General features: G+C 42.1%; 1 protein-coding gene across 4 annotated transcripts in view; it reads right to left on the reverse strand.

Annotated features, from left to right (window-relative positions):
• The window catches only part of PRKAG2 (protein kinase AMP-activated non-catalytic subunit gamma 2), a 210,851-nt gene that overhangs the window by 35,675 nt on the left and 155,962 nt on the right, over positions 1–19,214 (reverse strand). For all 4 annotated transcript variants that reach the window (XM_083866373.1, XM_083866375.1, XM_083866374.1 and 1 more), the window contains one exon: positions 11,079–11,160. In XM_083866373.1, the coding sequence (XP_083722499.1) occupies positions 11,079–11,160 (82 nt within the window). The remainder of the gene's footprint in view (positions 1–11,078; positions 11,161–19,214) is intronic.

Raw genomic sequence — 19,214 nt, forward strand, 5'->3', positions numbered from 1 at the left:
CACATTTTAATGTGTTTTCTGATTTCTAGTCAGTGCAACTGTTCAGTCACTTTGGATCACCAAGGTAATTGAGATGTTTTCTCCCCTTGTCACAAGGAGTTGCTCCATGCAGAGACAGCAGGTTATTACGTGTGTAAACAGGAGTCACCCTGGCTAAAAGCAACCATTCCTGAACTCTGCAAGTTCATGAAGAGGAAGATAAGACTACCAGTCTATAGGAAAGCCAAACAAATTCAAACCCAGTCAGAATCCCTAGGAGTGTATTGAAGCAAGCTATTAAAATCAGTGTATTTGTAAGCACCTTCAAAGGCAGCTCATCAAAAGCAAAGAAAAAAGGCAACATGGCTGTGTCAGGAACAGTTCAGACTAATCAGTTTTTACCGAGAATAAAATTATCAACTGGATGAAAAACAAGGTAGACACAAAATAAAAATAGTATTAAAAATATCACAGTATGCTTGAGACACTAATTTTAAAGCAAGCATGGATATCACAGAGAAGACAGAGTAGAGTCACCCCATGGCATCTGCCTACCAAGCAATCCCAGCTGCAGCAAAACTAGTAACAAGCTTTTTTATCAGCAGGTTTGCAAGACTGGATGACAATTGTGTGTTTTTAGCAAGACATGGTCTCCAGTTCAAACTCTTCCCCAAGCTGGAATATTTGCAAGGCCCACCTTATGCAAATCAGGCAGTGCAGAATGGCATGCAAGCTCATGCTGCAGGATTTTACATTTCTACAACTCACTCTGGAAGTGTTTTTACCAGCAGTTTGATACTTCCCATTACAACAGAGTATCAGGGGATCAAGACTTCATTTTATTTAACATTCTCTTTAGTGATCTTCAAAACAGGAATAGGCCATGCTTCAAAGAGCTTGCAGTAAGAGATAGAAATTGTTGCAAGACTCAAAACTTCACAATACCTTCAAACTGAATTTATAAGTGGCTTGGAGGTAATACAATTTTTCAGGAAATACCAAAATCTGAAAGAAACATTCAACTGGAAGAGGGCAAATTATGGAGTGACTAAATACCACCACTACTGAAAGAGAAGTACCTTGTTGACTAAATTTGCTACAGCAGACGTAGGGAAGAAAAGGCGGTTTGTTAAACAAAACAATAGGCAAAAAAAACAAACAAACAAAACCAAAACAAAACAAAAAACAAAAACAAAAACAAAAACAAAAAAAACAAACAAACAAAAAAAAAAACCCACAGGTGTTGGAGAGCTATTAATGCATTCCACAAGCTGGTTAGGCAGGACAAAGCAACCTTAGGACACTGGAGAACCTCCTTTCTTCAAGGTCCTAAACAGGGAATGAGACAAGTGTCTTCAAAAGCACATCCTGCTCAGAACAAAATAGTTATTAGTTCTTGACAATACTTCAAACACTTTTCTGGTTTTGAGGTTTAGATGCCTACATGTCCTCAAATTCCAGCAGTACCTAAGATTTGTAAGAGAAAACTGAGACAAACAGTTGTTTGAAACAATGAAAGATTTGGATTGTCTTGCAGTCTTACATTCACAGCATGCTTCAAAATCCAGCACTGAATTTTGCTCCTCATTATTGGTGTTAGTAAGTCCCGGTAACTGGGCTGAGAAGTTAACACTTCTGTTTTACTGTAGCTCTCCATTGGCAGTGTGATTATTGTGAGAAATGATTATTGTGAGATTTGAGACAGACAAAAAAAAAGTGATGGGCAGCTTAAGAAACTCCACATTCCAGAGCTAATCATAGTAACTCTGAAGTTCCTTGTCCAGGCAGGCAGAGAAACATATTTGTGTACAAGCAAGAGCTGCCTTGTTTAGGAACTAACTAAACAGTATCATAAGCCCAACTGGATTCTTTTGAAAAATACTTTTGAAACAGCTCAGTATCTCTTAAATCAACTGTTGGTCAAAGGTGTGTACTTTGAGAAAAGCATCACTGTGGTTTTGTGAATAAAGGCAGCAACTTCAGCCTGCAACCTTAACACCTCTAGGATTTTCACCACAACAAAGAATAGGCTGACCTGAAGAATTTTCTAAAACATGTTCAAGATTTTCCCTCGACAAGAGGCACTGTGATTTTTCCCTCAGCATCCCAAACAAAGATCTAAATTAAGATGTCGCCTGTCTGGAATGTGGGCCTGCTCTTCTAGACTGCGAGACACGAAACGCAAGAAACTAAAAATGGTATTAAACCTCTGAATATTAATATCAGCAGCCACTCTGTGCAGAGTTGGATTCAAGGGAAGTTTAAGGTATGTGATTAATGAGAGAATAAACCAGCCTGTATCTCTGCTGCAAGATTAGTAAACAATTTGAATTTTTGCTGTATCTTTAAAACAAGCCCAAGTCCTACTAGATATACAGTTTGCACAAATTTTTAGAAAAGAAATAGTTGTTTAATTCTTCTAGGAATTAATTTAAGATCAAACCTCAACATGCAGCTTAACCAAAGCAGTAATCACACAACAAGCATTTTCAAAATGAGCACACAGCATCTTCACAAGCTGCAGCCATATCCCTACTGAAGAGGGCAAATATTTAATCTGGAGGCAATCTTCCACTGAAGACTAAACTCAAAATATCAATGCTTTAAGAGATAAATACTTTTTTTAAGACTTCAGCCATAAAGACTTTGGACTATGTTTGCTGGAGAAATGGTTTTGTGAAGTCTAATAAATTGCTGGTCTCAATCTGAATAATTACTTACAACATCTTAAGTTGAAGCTTTTAATAATTTGGTATTTACATTTTCATTTCTCTCTAGTTTGCCCTTGCACATTTCTTCTCCTCCCCTCCCTATGCATGCCAACACCTTCTAAACAGCTATTACTGACATGTCTTATAAAAATTTATGAATCTGTATGCTCACTTTAATAGACTTTAATCCAGTGTTCTGTTCCAATATACCACTGAAGAGATTTACCTACAGCAGGTGTAGCTTGAGGCTACACAGAAAAAGAACCAACAGCTCCGTAACTCAAGCAGGTGACATCCAACACACATTCAGTGCATTTGGACACAGTTTTCTGGAACCCATTTCACAGGTTTTATTGATTCCTTCTCTATACCACAGATAAACTGCAACTCTACCCAAAGCTGACCTTCCTCTGAGCTGACTTGATGTCTGTACAGAGTAGCTCTGGAGTTTTTGAGGGGTTCTTTTTGTCATTTTTTTTCCAGGAACTGACTCAAAATTATGCTAGAGAAATTCAAGCAAGACTGTGACAGGAGAGATCCATGCAACTGCTTGTGTAGAGCAGAGCATTCATTCACCTTCTGCACTCTGGCATTCAGAGACTTCTATCAAAGGCAGCCACACAATCCCCTTCCCTGAGCGATCCTGCTCCATCCTGAACTGAGTCAAAGCATTAAAGTCTATCCCACAACCCATCCTGCAGTAACTATGCTGGAAGTTAGAATACTGTTTCAAAGCTCTTTAGGAAGAGTTCATACTCATTTATTCTTGTGCCAATGTTGTTCTTCATTTAACTTCCCTCCCTGGTGTTTACTCCTTCCCACCCCTTACAGGATGTTTTCATACACACAGTGTTATCACACCCCTTCTTGGTTTTCCTTTTACTGAGTTAAATGAGCAAAGCCTTATGGTTTCCTCACAAATGGCCTTTTTCTATGCCCATCTCAGTTTGCTCCCTCCTCCAGCAGCTCAGACATTGTTTTTCTCTCATCTTTTAAAATCAGTAGAAATTCAAAATACGCAGCAGAAAAGAATGCCAGGTGTAAGGGACTGGTAGGGAAAAAAAACCCTTTTTGATTCTGTTTCTTATAATGCCCAGTGTCCAAAGTAAATACTCTGTCACAACACAAAGAGAAAAGCAAAATAATATAATATAATAATGTTGTTAAAAAAACCCCAAAACAAAACCAAAAAACACCCTAAAAAAGACAAAGAGAAAATCACATCACAAGTAAAACCACTGGTCTATAGCACAGGAAAATTGCTTTTAGACAAAACAGGAGTCCCATTTTAGGAGTCCCATTAAATTCTGTCACACTCAAAATTGGTAAAATCACCCAACTGGTTCACTGAAACAGTAAAATCCATAAAAAATTCAGCAGAGGAGGAAAGAACCTAAAACCAAGTTAGTTTTATTCAAATGGTTTTCAGAAGCTACCTTAAGGATAGCACAACATACTCAAAAACCTTTTAGATGTGGTCCACTCTTAGAATGACAATGTTATTTAAGCTTTCCAAAGTTCCATCCAGATGCCAAGCTGGAGGCTTAAAAGACAAATTCGACTTTGCTCTAACACAGTTAGGCTTGTATTAAACTGCTTTGGCTTTATGTTAATCCCAGCCATTAGTGCAACCCTTCCACAGAAGGATTTCCCCCCGAATTGTCAGATTTTCCATTTGTCAGTCTTCTCTACTCATAGAGAGCCACAGTAAAGCCCATCACAACAGGCATCCAAGGCAAACTCCCAGTATGGAGAGGAACATTTTGTTTCAAGATACAAAAATTTTTCTGAAAAACAATGCCATCAGCTCCCGTATGCTCTGGAAATGCTGCATTTCTTAACATGTTTCAGACTTAACTACTTCCTCAAACCCATGTAATGCTAATAGAGTTGTATGTTCTGGAAGCTAAAAATATTCAAATCAACAAAGTACTTGCAGACAGATCGCTGCTACCCAAAGCTCAACTCCTAACAAACAGCAGAGCTGGTGCCAGTGTCGTGACTTCAGGCTCCAAAAGCTGCAATCATGCACCCTCAAGTTATCAAAACCACAGTGCACATTACAAAAAGTCCTTTCTTGCAGAACACCCACATCTGCTGCAGATGATTAATAAGCAGAAACACTTATGATTGTTTAGCAACAGCTAGATTGAGCCAACTGATGCAAATATTCCGCTGCCATTCCTGTCACACTGGCATTATTTCAGTTCACACCAAGTCACCTCCATGCAGCACTCAGCCATGCCCCAAGGCAGCAGGTTTTCCAAGAGCACTGACTTGATCACCCAAATTTAACAGCAGAAGGTATCAAACCACCAAGACAGTAATCCTGTTTTATCTGTACTGTCCTGCCTATGTATGTGCAGGGCATTAAAGAAGTCTCTTGGATAGAACATTGGAGACCACCCCCTAGGAAGTTTCTTAAGGGAAGGACTCTAGTCACCTTCCTCCATCCTGGTAATGCTCAGCAGAGCAGTCACAGACAAGGAACAAACAGCATTTTGGAGTCACCTACAAGACCAAGCTGACACTGTCGCCATTTATCTTGCTCAAGCACAAGACACAGTGAACTCAACACCTCTAAACCAGGAAATTGAGATGATAATGGCAAAAGTCTTCCACCCCTTATCAAGTAGTTGTTTACCAGCTGTGATAGTCCCACTATCAAACCAAGATGCTTCTGGACCAGGAAAGTTCCGCAGGGAAGTTCTTTGCAGAGGTGACATTGTCCCTCACCTGGTGCACAGAGAAGTGGCACCAGCAGGAGTGGCTGTAAATGAGTCCTTGTCCATCAGGCACTGACACACGCCCACAACCTGAAGCAGCAATGTCATTCAAGTGTAAGAGAACACCTTGCCCCAACATTTCTCAGGGGTAGGTGCTGGCCAACAACAGCTTTCACTTGGAAGATAAAGTCTGCAAATCATGCAGGTGCGACACTGGGCAGGACAATGGGCCCCACCACTTCCTGTAAAACTGTTCTCTGTTCCCTGCAGCTCTGCCAAAGCAATTACATGGAATTGCTGCCATGGTAAGCATTTTCTAGGAAGTCTCAGCCACTTGTTTCCATAAACAAGTTAGGGAAAATACATGTTTTGACCACATTAAAATTTTACGAAAGCTTTCTCGTCAAGAAGCTCTTGCATCCCTCAAGACCCAAAGCAGAGTTTTGAAGCGTGTCCTGTGTATCTTTTGCTGAACTAAAACATCACTTCCCAGATAGGTAAGGTTTAAACATTTTTGCTTCCTGAGAAAGACTACAAACTTTAGCTGCTAAATGGGTTTTTCCCTTGCCAAGACAGAGTAGGGCTTTACTCACTGTAAGGCTAAATACCATGTTAAGAGTAAAACAGTTGTATCTTCTGCAGGAGCAGGAAAGCAGGACTGTTTGGACACAGCGAGCACTGGGCTGACATGAACCCCTTGCAATACTTGCACAAGATAAAGACTCATGTGCGGATCAGAGGAACAGCCTTCACTGAAGACAACAAAACTTCCAACAGCTTCTCTTGCACTGCTAAATGAAGTTTTATACTTTTTATTACACATCACTTTATACATAATATTCATCTTTAAAAGATGAGGATGGAAGTTTCCTGGGGAAAAAAAAAAATCACATATGGTGTTCCCATATAGACAACTGGAAGGCAAAGGATAAGGGTGCCCAGGACAGTGGAGCACTTGATCATGAATAAACTAATAAACTGCACATCTGAATACTCCAGATGTGTTGTTCTTTAACAACTTTGGAAAGTACATCATAGGAAAGACTGTATGAAATCTATGAATATCAGTTATCATCTCTGGTTAACCAATTTCTTACTATGTTCACGCAAGATTCTAAACTAAGGAAAGTTTAACACAAAACACCCCCTTATCACTATCACCATGTCCCCTGGTATCTCAAAGCACATCTTGTGGGCAAAATACCATTTCTATGTGCCAGAGAGCATCAGCTTTAACAATCACATAACGAATGTTTATTAGAAATTAATTACAGTTGCAAAACCATGGCTTAAATTTACCACCTCCTAACCCAAGCACCTGATCCTTCAGTCTTAAGAAAGAAACAAAACCCAACCTGCCTATTAGCATGCATTTTATTACAAGCTTCTTTTAATTATTCTTGGCCCCAGAGTGACATCTGTTTTCATACCTTGATTCAAATATTCACTTGACAGCAGGAGGCTCAAGGCAGGAGCAGCTCAAGAAACTACTTTTAATAAGACGCAATAAGAAAACCCACAGAGCAGGGAAGGAATAACCACAGACACAAAAGCAGTGGAGATGCAATTACTGGTGAAAGTCTATTTGAGGAGACAGCCAGCAAGGAGCAGGTAACAGAAGAACTGCATGATTCAGGCAGAGTGAGATGAAGGCCAGAGCATTACTAGGGGAGATTCCACTCTAATGCAAACCAATGTTTATCCAATGTCTAAATGCTGCTTTGTGCAACAATCCAGAGAAGTAGAGCATTCAAGAGGGAGCACATCAGTCCCATGATGCTGATGCTACAACTGCTGCACACACTCTGCAGAATCCCCTTTTTCCAGACTAGGAATTGAGCACAGACACAGCAGAACTCTGCAATTAAATTAACTCAGTCTACAGAAAACACCTCCAAAAGGGTTTTGCAGATGCTACAGAAAAGTAGTTAATTCTGCTTTCAGCAGCTACTACTTTGTTACTCAAGGTGAGCAGAAGGAAGAGATTAACATGGATGAGGGACAATATTGCAACAAAACTGGTATCCAAAATAACATGCTAAAACCATACCCACTGAATCAATACACCTGACAGGCATCCATTCGCTACTCTAACCCAGTTTCTCCTCTCAGAGCACAGGTAGATGTTGGAACACAACCATTTATGGAATTGCAGCTTAACAAAAAAAAAGCCTGTAAGTGTAAATTATTAACTAAAGTCCTTTTTCATATTAGATCTTCAGAATAACTTCTCCTTGTCTTTTTCCAAGCTCATCATATCATCCATAAAAGAAAACCCAGAACCACTCTTGACACCAATCAGAAGAAGAAGTAATCTTACTACAGAAACATTAATCCACATACACTAGAGCTGAAGAAGAAAATCCATAATGTGTATGAAGATAACCAGTTTTTGATTAATTATTACATTCATGAGAGGCCTCTCAGCACTGTATTTCAGGCTACAATGAAAAACTCCACACCCATCAACAGGTACCTCTTCATACTTTCTGAAGAAATGTAGGTAGGAAATTCCCATCCAAGGAATACTAAGCAGGATGAGTTCAGAATATTTTACTCAAAGTTTTCAATTTATTTTTAAGCTGAGTGTAACCTTCAGTTAAAAAGAGACTCTGGATTTCTTGCATGGGAGTTTTTCCTTTCCTGCTCTGATTTGCTGCTTGAAGAAAGGTCCTTTAGGGAGCCCTAAATAAAATAAATATCCCTGACCTACCCAGTCCTTCTCCTCTGAGCACATACTGAGCCTACAGCCTGTTTCAGCTGTGGTGCACTGGGGCTGTTTAACATCATCTCACTCACATCCAGACTAGCACATCACCAAAGCAACATTATGAAGCCAGTCCTAGACAGGACCAGTGAGCCACCACTAAAAAGTTACACTGATCTTAGAGACTTCAGCCAGATATGAACATGTTTCAGGCTAAAAACATGACCAGCACTTCCCCATGCAACAATAACATCCTATTTAACACTGTCTATGCTAATTAGGTACAAAATAGTTTAAACACATTCTTTTTACATAATGAAAATTAAAATTGCTCTTCAGCTGACACCACTGTTTTATTTAGAAGTCACACCATCAGGCCAGACTCTGCACATTTCATTACAGTACTACATAGTTCATAAATCTTTCTAGCATCATTTTTTTTTCAATTTCACCCTCTTAATTAGAATCCAAATTAAATGAATGCCTTCTGTGCTTTCACATTCTCATCTGTGTAACCTTTGAGGAGAGGGACTAACAAATCCACACATGGATGGCATTCAGCACACACATTGAGCCTCATTTTTCAGCTCATTTTATTAAGCTCCCTGTTTCAACAGAACTGCAGCATAATTTGATACACAAGATAGTTAGCAACTGTTGATGGATACAGAACTGGAAAGCTCACAAGAACAAGTACTCGAAAGCAGAGACAGTCAGGAAAGCAGTTCCAAAACAAGTTTCAATTTTCTCATTCAACTCACAATTTTAAGTTTCAGCAGAGAAACTTAAAAGTTTGACAAAAGATGATCAGTTACAGTTTGGCTACAACCACTTAATGAAACCTTATCAAGATCTCAGAGGTGTTTCTCAACTTCTGAGCACTTACCACTTGCCATCTAACAACAAAGTGAACATCTCAGATGTCTTTTACTCTCCCACCCCCAATATTAGCACAAATACAACGACAGCAACCAGTGCAAAAATTTAGGTCATAAAACAGGTACTGCAACTAAGCTGCCGCATTTCCAGCTGCATCTCAATTTCCTGTGATTCTCTTTCCCTGGGCCCTCTCACACAGAAACACCCTGGGCAGCAGGTTTTGGTCTGACTCTCACACTTATACTCACACCCCAGGTTCTGAATACAGCACTCTACACACCCTTTACAACTTGGCTTTAAAATTAGGCCTAAAGCCAGGCTCTCATTTAGTCTAAAAGGCTAATAAGGTGACTGCTCCTTTCAAAACTCACATCCTACTTTAAACTGGCCAGAGGTTTGCTGTTAGACATGATCTTCTGACCGGCCTCTGAACTGCTCTCACCCACCCAACCTGAGCATCCACAAAGCCTGAAATTTAGAGCTAAAAGAGAGACAAAGCAAAACAGAAGCTTGAAAATCGGAAAAAAAAATTAAACTACTAAGCTTCTAAAGAATTCAGATTATTTTATTGCAGGGGTTTAGAAGATCTTCAGATCTTCACCCTTATCAAGTGTCTCCACATAACTCCATGTTACGCTTTTAAAAGCGTAAAGATGCTTCAAAACTGAAGGTTTGCTGTTTCATTTTTTTTTAAACCTAGAGATCCATTCCAGATACTTAGATTTGTAAGATATTTGAAACAGACTTTAAAATGGCTTAACTATTAATGATTCAGCAGGTTTTAGGAAGCTGTATCTCACAGCAGCAATCTTTATGTAAAAATCAATAAGTCAATCGGTAACTTTCTACCTCTCCATAAACATATCGTGAATGACTAACTAAAAACAGTTAAACAGTAGGAGGAAAAAAAACCCTAGAAGTTAGCAACAGATCCCCTGCACCAAATACTCACACTTAAGCATGTTCAAGATGCACAAAGGCACAAGCATTTCACTGCAACTCAAACTCTGTCTGGACTCAAAAAAAAAAAAAAAAAAAAAAAAAAAAAAAAAAAAAAAAAAAGCAGCTCAAAGAATTCAATTGTTAAGAGCTTCCTCTTCTCACACACAGAAAGAGTAAAATAAAAGGTGTTACTTTTCCAGACCAGTCCCACAACTGCAGGCAGCATGCTAGTAAAGAAGAAGTTGCCTTATTAGCATACCAGCTTAAGATACATCTTCTCACAAAATGACTCAGCCTGCTATTTTCAAAGTTTTCCTTAAATATTTGTCCTACATTTTACAATAAGAGTCACCAACTACAGAAAAACACATCTCATGAAGTCTTCAGCCACTCCACAAGGCTGAGCACAGAGATTAAGCCATGCGCCCACATTTGCATCCCCCAAGCTAATCCTTTCTGAAAATGAAAGCTCCAGACAGTCAGCAAGGATCCTTCAGAGGTGAAGCGGCTGCTTGGTGCAAGTTGGGGAAAAAAAACACATCCGTGCTTTCCCCCAGCAAGATTTAGTGCCTGCAAGAGGGAAAAACTTGCCAGGAGTTTCCCTGTGAAAGCCCAGCACACTCCGTCAGGACTGCAGCCCTCCCGAGCACAGCAAGGCACAGCCACAGCAAAGCGCAGCCACATAAGGGAAACTGAGCGTACAGCTGCCGCTTCCAACAGATGTATGTGCTGCCATAAGGAGTGCAAGCTTTAGCTGAAAGAGCTTTCCATCGCTGCTCTCAAAGCCTATATTTGGTATCGCAGACGTACTGGAGGAGCAGGGGTGTTTCAGGGGCAGCAGGAGGAGGAGGAGGATGAGGGGGGGGTGCCATGAGGGCTGGGACCCGGCCAGGATCCCGGATCGGGCCCGGCCCGGCGGCGGCCCCGCCACAGAAGCGCCGCAGCGGGAGCGGCCCCGGGACAAAAGCCCCGCAGCGGGGTCGGGCTGGCTGCGACCCGCCCCGCAAGGACACGGCCCGGGCACGGCGCATCCCCCCGCCCCGCCGGGGATCCCCCGCTCCCGTGTCCCCGCCCGGACCCGCCGGCCGCGTGGGTGTCCCCGGCCCGCCCCCGGCCCCCGCCGTGGGGTTTTACCTTCATCTTCGAGCTCTAGTTTCTCCAGCATCCCTTCGGAGGCGGCCGGGAGCTGCGAGGGAGCCGGAGCCGCTGCCGCCGCCTGCGGGAGGGAAGAGAGGAGAAGGAGATGAGCATTCAGGCGCGGAGTCACCGGCCCCGCGGCGGCACCGGGCGGGGAGTGGCGGCGCGGAGCGGGCGGAGGGGAGGGAGAGGCGGGACGGCGGAGCTGCCCCTCGGCCTCCGCGCACGCCGCCGCTCACACACACCGCGGGGGGAGGAACCGGGGGGAGGAACCGAGGCTCGCCCTCCCCCAGCCCATGAAGCCCCGGGTGAAGCCCCGGGTGAAGCCCCGGGCTCCCCGGCCGTGCCTCCTGCGGGCGCCGCCTCTTCCCCGCTCGGCGGGAGCGGCTCCCCGGGCGCCCGTTCGCAGGACGGCGCTTCCCGCCACGCCTCGCCGCTCCCCCCTCCCCCCGGCGGAGCGCTTGGTACGTTCCGTTTTGCTGCAGTCGAGCCCGTTGGTCAGCGGCGGGAGGGGGAGGGAGCTACCACTGCCGCGCGGAAAAGGGAGGAGGATGAGGGGCAGATTCAGTATCCTGAGAGCTTTGCCGGGGCAGCCGCCTCTCGCAGCCTGTTCCCCAGCCTCGGCTGTTCCCCGGGTTGCCCTGGACTAGAGCGGTGCGACTGAAGGTGGAGCGGGGGAAACCCTTGGCTCCCCCCGCCAGCGGGGGTTGGTACGCTCCCGCGCCTTCACCTGCGAGGCAACAGCGGGGAAGCGGACGGTTCCACTGCCCCCGGGGGGTGTACGGGTGTTGAGGGGGTTTCCCCTGTGTGTGACGGGAGCTCCCGCAGTGCGCCGAGCCGCTCTCCCGGCCCTGGGGATGCCCATCATCCCGGGATACCCGCTCTAGCCTGGGTACCGCCATCCCGCGGTGCCCTCTATCCCGGGATACCCCCGGGGTGTCTGTCGGGATCCCCGCTCTATCTGGGGATGTCTTTTATGTCGGGATACCCCCTCTAAATTGGGATACCCCCTCTATTCCGGCGTATCCGCCATCCCGGGGTACCCTCTGTCCCGGGCTGTTCCCCATTTCGGGTTACCCCCTCTCTGTCCCGAGGTGCCCTCTCTGCCAGGGGTACTCGCTCCATCCCGGGGCACCCGCTCTGGGCACGGGCGCGCTCGATTCCATTTAAAACAATTCCAGGTTAAGTACAATTCAAGATCAGCCCGAGTGCCGGCGTCTCCCGGGCCAGCGGCGCGGTCTGCCCGCCCGAAGCCGCCCCGGTGATTAAAGGACCGGGTTCCCTCACACCACGGGAGGCTCAGCTGGCCAGGGATGGGATTCACTGCGCCCAAACCTGCACCAGAGAGCCCCTAAGCCGGGCTACAGCAGAAGCGAGGGAAATAAGGAAATATTCGAAATAGAGTTGTCATTGGCATTTATTTTGACAGTGAGGGGTGGGAAGCTTTAGCGGGGCTTCCCGAACTGGAACGAGCAGGTCCCCAGTGGCTGCTCGGGGAGCTCAGCAGCACCAGGTCAGACACTCCAGGATGCTGGAGAAGGGGATAAACAGATTATTTCTTTGGCAGTGGCAGCAGATCCTGCGGGCAGACACACACGGGTGCTGCTCCAAAGGAGACACAGGAGTCATCAAGGAACATTTTAAACCTCCTGGTCCCGAGGGGAAGCTCAGGCTTCCAAAGTTCAGCGAGCCCTTCAAGGAGGGCAGGTTGATTGGAGCTCGCATGGCACAGTAATGTGCAGAAAACGTAGGGAAATGTGAAAGATAATGAGAATAAAACTGTGATGGGGGGAGAGAGACGACATTTATGGGAGAACAGAAAGCTGTCTTGTAATTTCTCAAGTCCAGCGGATCTTCAAGCAAGGAAACAAACTGCTGGTGACAGCTTTTTTCTTTTCCCAAGCCACCTCTTTCTAAGGACGCTTTTAAGGATATATGAGGAAGTTAACAATAGCCAATTCTTCTTTACTGTAAAGGTCCTTTGAAAAGAAAACTCTAAAATATTTCATTCATAGATGTATTTTTAAGATGCTTCTAGGATTCCAGTAAATGTTCTAACTGACCAGTCACACAAGATACCAAAGCAGTTCATTTTAATTTATAATATTTTCAGCCTACTAATCAAAAGGCTTTGGAAGCTTTTAATTACTTCTGGAAGCTGGCTTTAAAAGCTCTAAATTATTTATCTTTCTTATCGTGTACCTTGATACTGATAAGAGTTTTTAACACCTTTTCTTAATCAAAGGAAGAGAAGATGACATATCTGATTGGAAATAACTGCCATGATTTTGTTTCTTTTTATTTTAATTTGCCTTCCCATAATTATCTAGAAAGCACCAGCCGTGAAGAAATACAACTCCGAGGTTGTTTGGAAGTGACACTGAGACTTGAAAGGTGTGCATTGAATTTCACTGCTACAGAACACTACATGTTTATAAGAAGTCAGTTAAGCCAATTTCATGCTGCAAACCTCAGAGCTCACTGCAACATCAAGGTTTTACAGTGGCAGAACCTACATCCAGACCAAGAGCACCATGAGAAACTCAGGGTAATAAAAATGCAGTAATTTAATATGCAACAAAGATTTGTGATGGAAACGTGCACTATCCACGCTGCTCAAAAAAAAAAGAAACCCAAGGGAAATGGAGAACTAAAGACTGAAACCCCATCCTTCAATGTGTCTGCAAGTCTCACAATTAGTTCAAACCAATTTTGGAGCAATCTGCTGCTCATGGAGTCCCTTTTGCTCCTTGCTTTGCATTCTGGCTCCTTTTGGCTTGTAGGCAACACAGTGAGTCAGAACAGGAAACTGATGCAGCTGAAAACCAAAGGGACTAAAAGAAAGGATTGGGTTTTGTCCAGATCAGCTCCTGATCCAACTCACTGTTCAGTTGTATCAGCACTAGCACAGGAATTGTTCAGGGCAGGAGTGAAAGAGGGACCACACCTTCTGGGAACAACCCACTCTTAAGTCAGCCTAAATCATGGTCAAAACACTGTCGGTTCATTGTGGACAGGATTAAACAAAATAAAAGATATTTTTAACAGTATTGTCACTCAACAAACTCCTTTTGTCATTTTACAGAAAGATTACAGGCTAAAGATAAAGAAAAAATATTTCTTGAAAAGCAGCTGTAATTTCCAATAAGGTGATATTAAATCTTGTAACATTTCCTACCTGTTTTTTTGTGACTATTTGTTCTACTGCCACAGAAGGTTTCCCTTAACGATAACCAAGTGATTTATCCAAATTATGCTTCAAAAGTTTGCTATCAGATTGTGTCGGGTAACCCAATTTAACTGTTTGAGACACCCCCTGTGACAGGACAATACACACTTGTACCCTAAATACTGCCAGGTGACATAAATGCCAGAGAGAAAAGTTTAGAAGAGAAATATGTGCAAACCCAAAAATGCCTGAATACGTTTCTTCTTTGCCACATTTTTACAGGAATGTTATTTATGCCAATAAGCGTGGACCTACAACACTACCTTAATACAGCAGTGGCATCAGTCTTTGGAGACACAAAGTAAAAAAATTCATGGTTGTTGCAACAGAAAAAGTCACAAAAAGTAGATGTAAACCAAAGAGATTTTAGGATTTCTGGGAAGGCTGGGATGTAAATTTTAATAGGCAACTGCTTACTTTGTCTCTGGCTGTTTTCTTTAGCTTCCTAGGGTAAAGGGAGTGAGGAGTGACTAATACTCTGTGGAAGTAAAATCAGTCCTGTAAACTATAGATGCACTTACAGCAAATACATTAAATCTTATCTGATGACCTTTGTTTCTTTTTTTCTGTCTAGGAGTCCTTTCAGTCCTGTGTCCTACTGAAGGAATCCCATCCCATAAGAACATGCTAATTATTTAAGTCATAGGGATGGTTCAGGAATGTGAACAATTAACATCAGAAGATGGTAATTTTTTATATAGTTTCCTGCCATCTTGCCTTACACCCTTTGGTGCAAGTTTGATTCTGAGATGTGTAACAGACCAACCACCCCCATTTTAAGCAGATACAGGAAAGAAGGATCATCAGCAACAACAAGCCAAGGCGTGCAACTAAAGCACTCTCAGCCTCTCTAATGAGAGGCTGGAAGTGCTGTGGGCAGCAGATCCAGTGTGAGTTCACTGGACTTTAGATACTCTTGCCTGACACACACACGAGCAAACCAGATTGTCTGGGTGAAACGAGGTCATAACAATGCTAAAGGTGCTAAAGGTCACAACAATGTTCTCAAGAAAGGTACTAAGATTTCTTTATCTAACTGGGAGGGTTCCACAGAGGTCTGTGTTCTGTCTAACATCATTCAGTGTTTCCACTGATGACTCAACGAAGAAATAATGAATAACCTGACCACATTTTCAAATGACTCAAAGTGACTTAATGGTAAAAGAAGCTGCTTTTTTAGGGACAGGCCTAGAATTTAAAATAACTTTGAGAGTTGCTGCAGTGCTTTGAAAAACAGGATGCACTTTGATATGGGTAAGTAGAGTGTGTTATACAATAATCAAATGCAAAAATAAAATGGGAAAGGATTGACTTCCAGCAGTCATGCAAGGAAAAGACCTCGGAGTGAAACTAAATGCAAGTCTACAATGTCAGTTTCTTGGAAATAAAAAAAAAAATCACACTGTTTACAAATGTGTTATAGGTAAGACATGGAGCATCTGTGCTACACATTCCCTGGTTAGATGCCAGCTGGGATACTGCATTCAGATTTAGGGATTAAACTCAAGAATGAACTAAAAGAGTCTAAAAAAAGAGGAACAGCAATGATCTATGTGTTCAGAAAACATGACCTGTAAAGATGAACTTGAAAACTTCCCAGTTTCTTCATCTACAAAGGGAAAAAAAAACCCCAAAAACCCCCACAAAAAGAACAACCCCCCCCCCAAACCAAACCAAAATCCCACAAACAAACAAACAAACAAACAACCCAAACCCCAAACAAACCACAACACCAGAAAAAGAAAACTGAAGGAAAATACTCATCAGTCTCCAAACATAATGTATTTTTGCAAGAACAAAAGTGATTATCTTCTGGGTCCACTGGTTATGGGATGAAAAGTTATCAACTTAGCCTTTAGTGAAGAATTCTTGGGCTGGACTTTGGGAGAACTTTCTGAGTGTAACAGAAGCAAAGCCCCAGCATGTTTTGCCAAAAAAACCCCTCTAAAATCTCTGTCACAGAGATTTAAGCAAGGGATTAAGAAACCCCATTTGTTCATTATTATTTCCATACAGTTGATTTTGTTGATGGGGAAAATGAATTTTTAATGTGTCTTTGAGACTTGGTTTTTTTTTGTTTGTTTGTTTCTGTATTTGTCCAATCTTTACAAAAATATATATAGTCTTAGTATGGTAATTCAATGAGAATTCTTTATATGTATGTTATGTACAAAACCCAGTTTACTAACCACCTATACAAATGTAAATTTTCTTTCCCCACTTCCTTCAAACAAGTAGCCTGAATTCTGAAATAGAAATATTCTAAAACAAGTATTTTCTGAGTAGTAATACAGGTTATATATCAGTCTTTGGTGACTTGGTAGGAATAGAAAGAATGACCTAAAAAAAGAAAACCTACTGCAAATCACAAGTCTATGTGGAGCAGACTTACTCAGGCACTGCAACCAAAATGTTACCTGTGCTTTATTTAGAAATAGGCATTTCCAGGTAAATTCAAGGCTGCCTTTCTCTTTCCTGATGGCTTAATATGGATATGCTGGGGTGTCACCTGCACAGCTCAGCAGTAAAACTGCCTTTCCCAGCACTTCAGAAAAAAAAAAAAAAAAAAAAAAAAAAAAAAAAAAAGCTACTTATAAAACCTAATGGATTGAAGAGCAACAGAAGGAATTCCCATCTAAATGCAAATCAAGGCAAAGCCATTTTGAATGCAAGAGTAAACTAGGAATGGTAATTTTCCCACCATTTGCTACTGCTCTGTACTACAATTACAGTTCTACACAACTAAAGTAGTTAACAACTCTTCTCCTGACGAGCTGTCAAAGAACAACTTACAGTTTTCCCCAAATGTATGTCATAAATATGTTTATTCTCTTACAATCTGTGCAAAATTAATTTCTAACACTTCCTGCTTATTTTCGCTTTAATTTAGCCTGGTTTGTGGAGTGGAAAAGAAGATGTTATCAGGGAAAAAAGAGGTTTCATCTGCTGGTTAAACTGTAAATTAAACTTCTACTTGTTTTTTTGCTAGAGAGTGGTAACTGATACCGGTAGGTTTATGACAGCTGAGAACACTTGAATCAGTGAGGCTGAGGTCAGGATCCCAGCTTGGATCCCTTCTGTATTTGCAAATGCCACCTGTGTGGTGCAAAGGCTGCCAGGGTGGCAGCCCCTGAGTCTGTTGGGTGTGTGAGGACACAGCTCTGGTCTGGCAGAGTCCTCACCTCAAAAACCTCGGGGTGACCAGAGCAGCTGAGCAGGAACTGTAGTTTCTACCATTTATTCTAAGGACACTCTGCTCCAAGTACTAAACAAATCAATAAGGAAGGAGGTGCCTCATGCAAAATACAGGATTAGAGTTTTTATTTCCCGTATCCTGAAGGAATGCAGTAAAAATTGCTGTAGTCTTAAAAGGCTTTTGAAATATCAAATGCTATAATCACACCAGGGCATAGCATGTGTAAATGAAGGTGGTGGCAGCTCAGATTTTACAATTTGTTTAGAAACAGAGTAACCAAGCCCCATAAACAAGCCTGGCACTAACAGTGTTTCCCACTGGATCCTGACTGGATTCACCTGGGAGCTCTGTCCCTAATCTGGGAGGCTCTTGATGAATTGAGACACAACTGTCCCACAGCAGGTATGAAAGTGATGGAGTATCTATTCTAAATGTATTTCTAGTATGCAAAGTGAGGCTGAAAAAACTAATGATTTCATCTCAAAACAGCTCAGACAGAGTTTGTCACTGGATAAGAACTCTACCCTGAAAGGATTTTTTAACTTCATCCCAAGACCATAAGAACATGACTTGACCAAAAGTCCTAAGCAGGAGTCTTTTGACATGAAATACAGAACAACTGTATATTGCATTTTATAACTAGTAACTAGCCTCCTGCTACAGGTATCCTCCCATTTAACAGCTACGATATTAATTTCTTTACAGAGTTAATCATGAGTGATAAGCAGTTGGGGATCTTTAGTAGGTCAAATATATAACATAAATGTAACAACAATAAATTTTAGTCAAATCCTAAATTTAAAAAAAGTGCATGCTGCCCTAGGAAAGATGATGAAATGGACAATCTCCATTTCTACTAAATTCTCACTGCAATACTGAGTATTGGAATCTGCCTACCCTGGAGATACATGAAACAAATCTGCAGAGAGATTTCACATTTTCAGTGGGGAGCCCTTCCTAAATATCTCTGTATGGAAATGGAGTTTAATCCCAGTGACTTTTTGCCTGACTTAATTGAGAAACAGAATACATTTATAAAACTTCCTTTGATCTAACACCAGAAACAAAGAACTTGTTTTACACAGTGTCCTCCAGCACCTCAGTTTAAGTCAAAGAAAAATGGTCCCAGTGAGAGAAGAGTTAAGCACTTCTGAAAAATAAACTTCAAAGAAAGTAAAATCTGAAGGAATAGACTAGATCTTGAGCTAAACTCCTAGAGAGAAATCAAGGCAGGAGTAGAAAAGAGGCAGGATTTGTTTACATAACCTCTAATCTGTAGCTGTGTCTGATCCTGTATCACTCTGCTACTCAGATAAGGTGGAGTTTAGAGTCAGGAATATCAGAGGCATTCTCTAGACAAGCCCTTGTGGCCAACATTCCTTCCTCAGATTACTCCTGTTGAGTATAGGTGGAGGCCAAATCAAAATTATCAGCGTGTCATGTTATTAATCAAACAACCCAACAATTTAAATTCTGTCCTTTCAAACACAACTTTCAAAGAAGTCAAGTACTTGTGAGGAACTAACCTGAGTTTGTTATGAATACAGGTGTTACAAGTGTTCTACCTGACTGCAAACACAGGGATGCCACTTAGTTTTAATCTCTTCCAGAGATTTAAAGTGTTCTTGTCTTAAATATTTGTTGTTGTATGTGATCAAAAAGATCAGTACTTCAGCTGTTTTTACACATAGGCTTGAGTGCTCCTTCG

Source organism: Zosterops lateralis (assembly GCF_965231275.1).
Source record: "Zosterops lateralis genome assembly, chromosome: 1".
NCBI lineage: Eukaryota > Metazoa > Chordata > Aves > Passeriformes > Zosteropidae > Zosterops > Zosterops lateralis.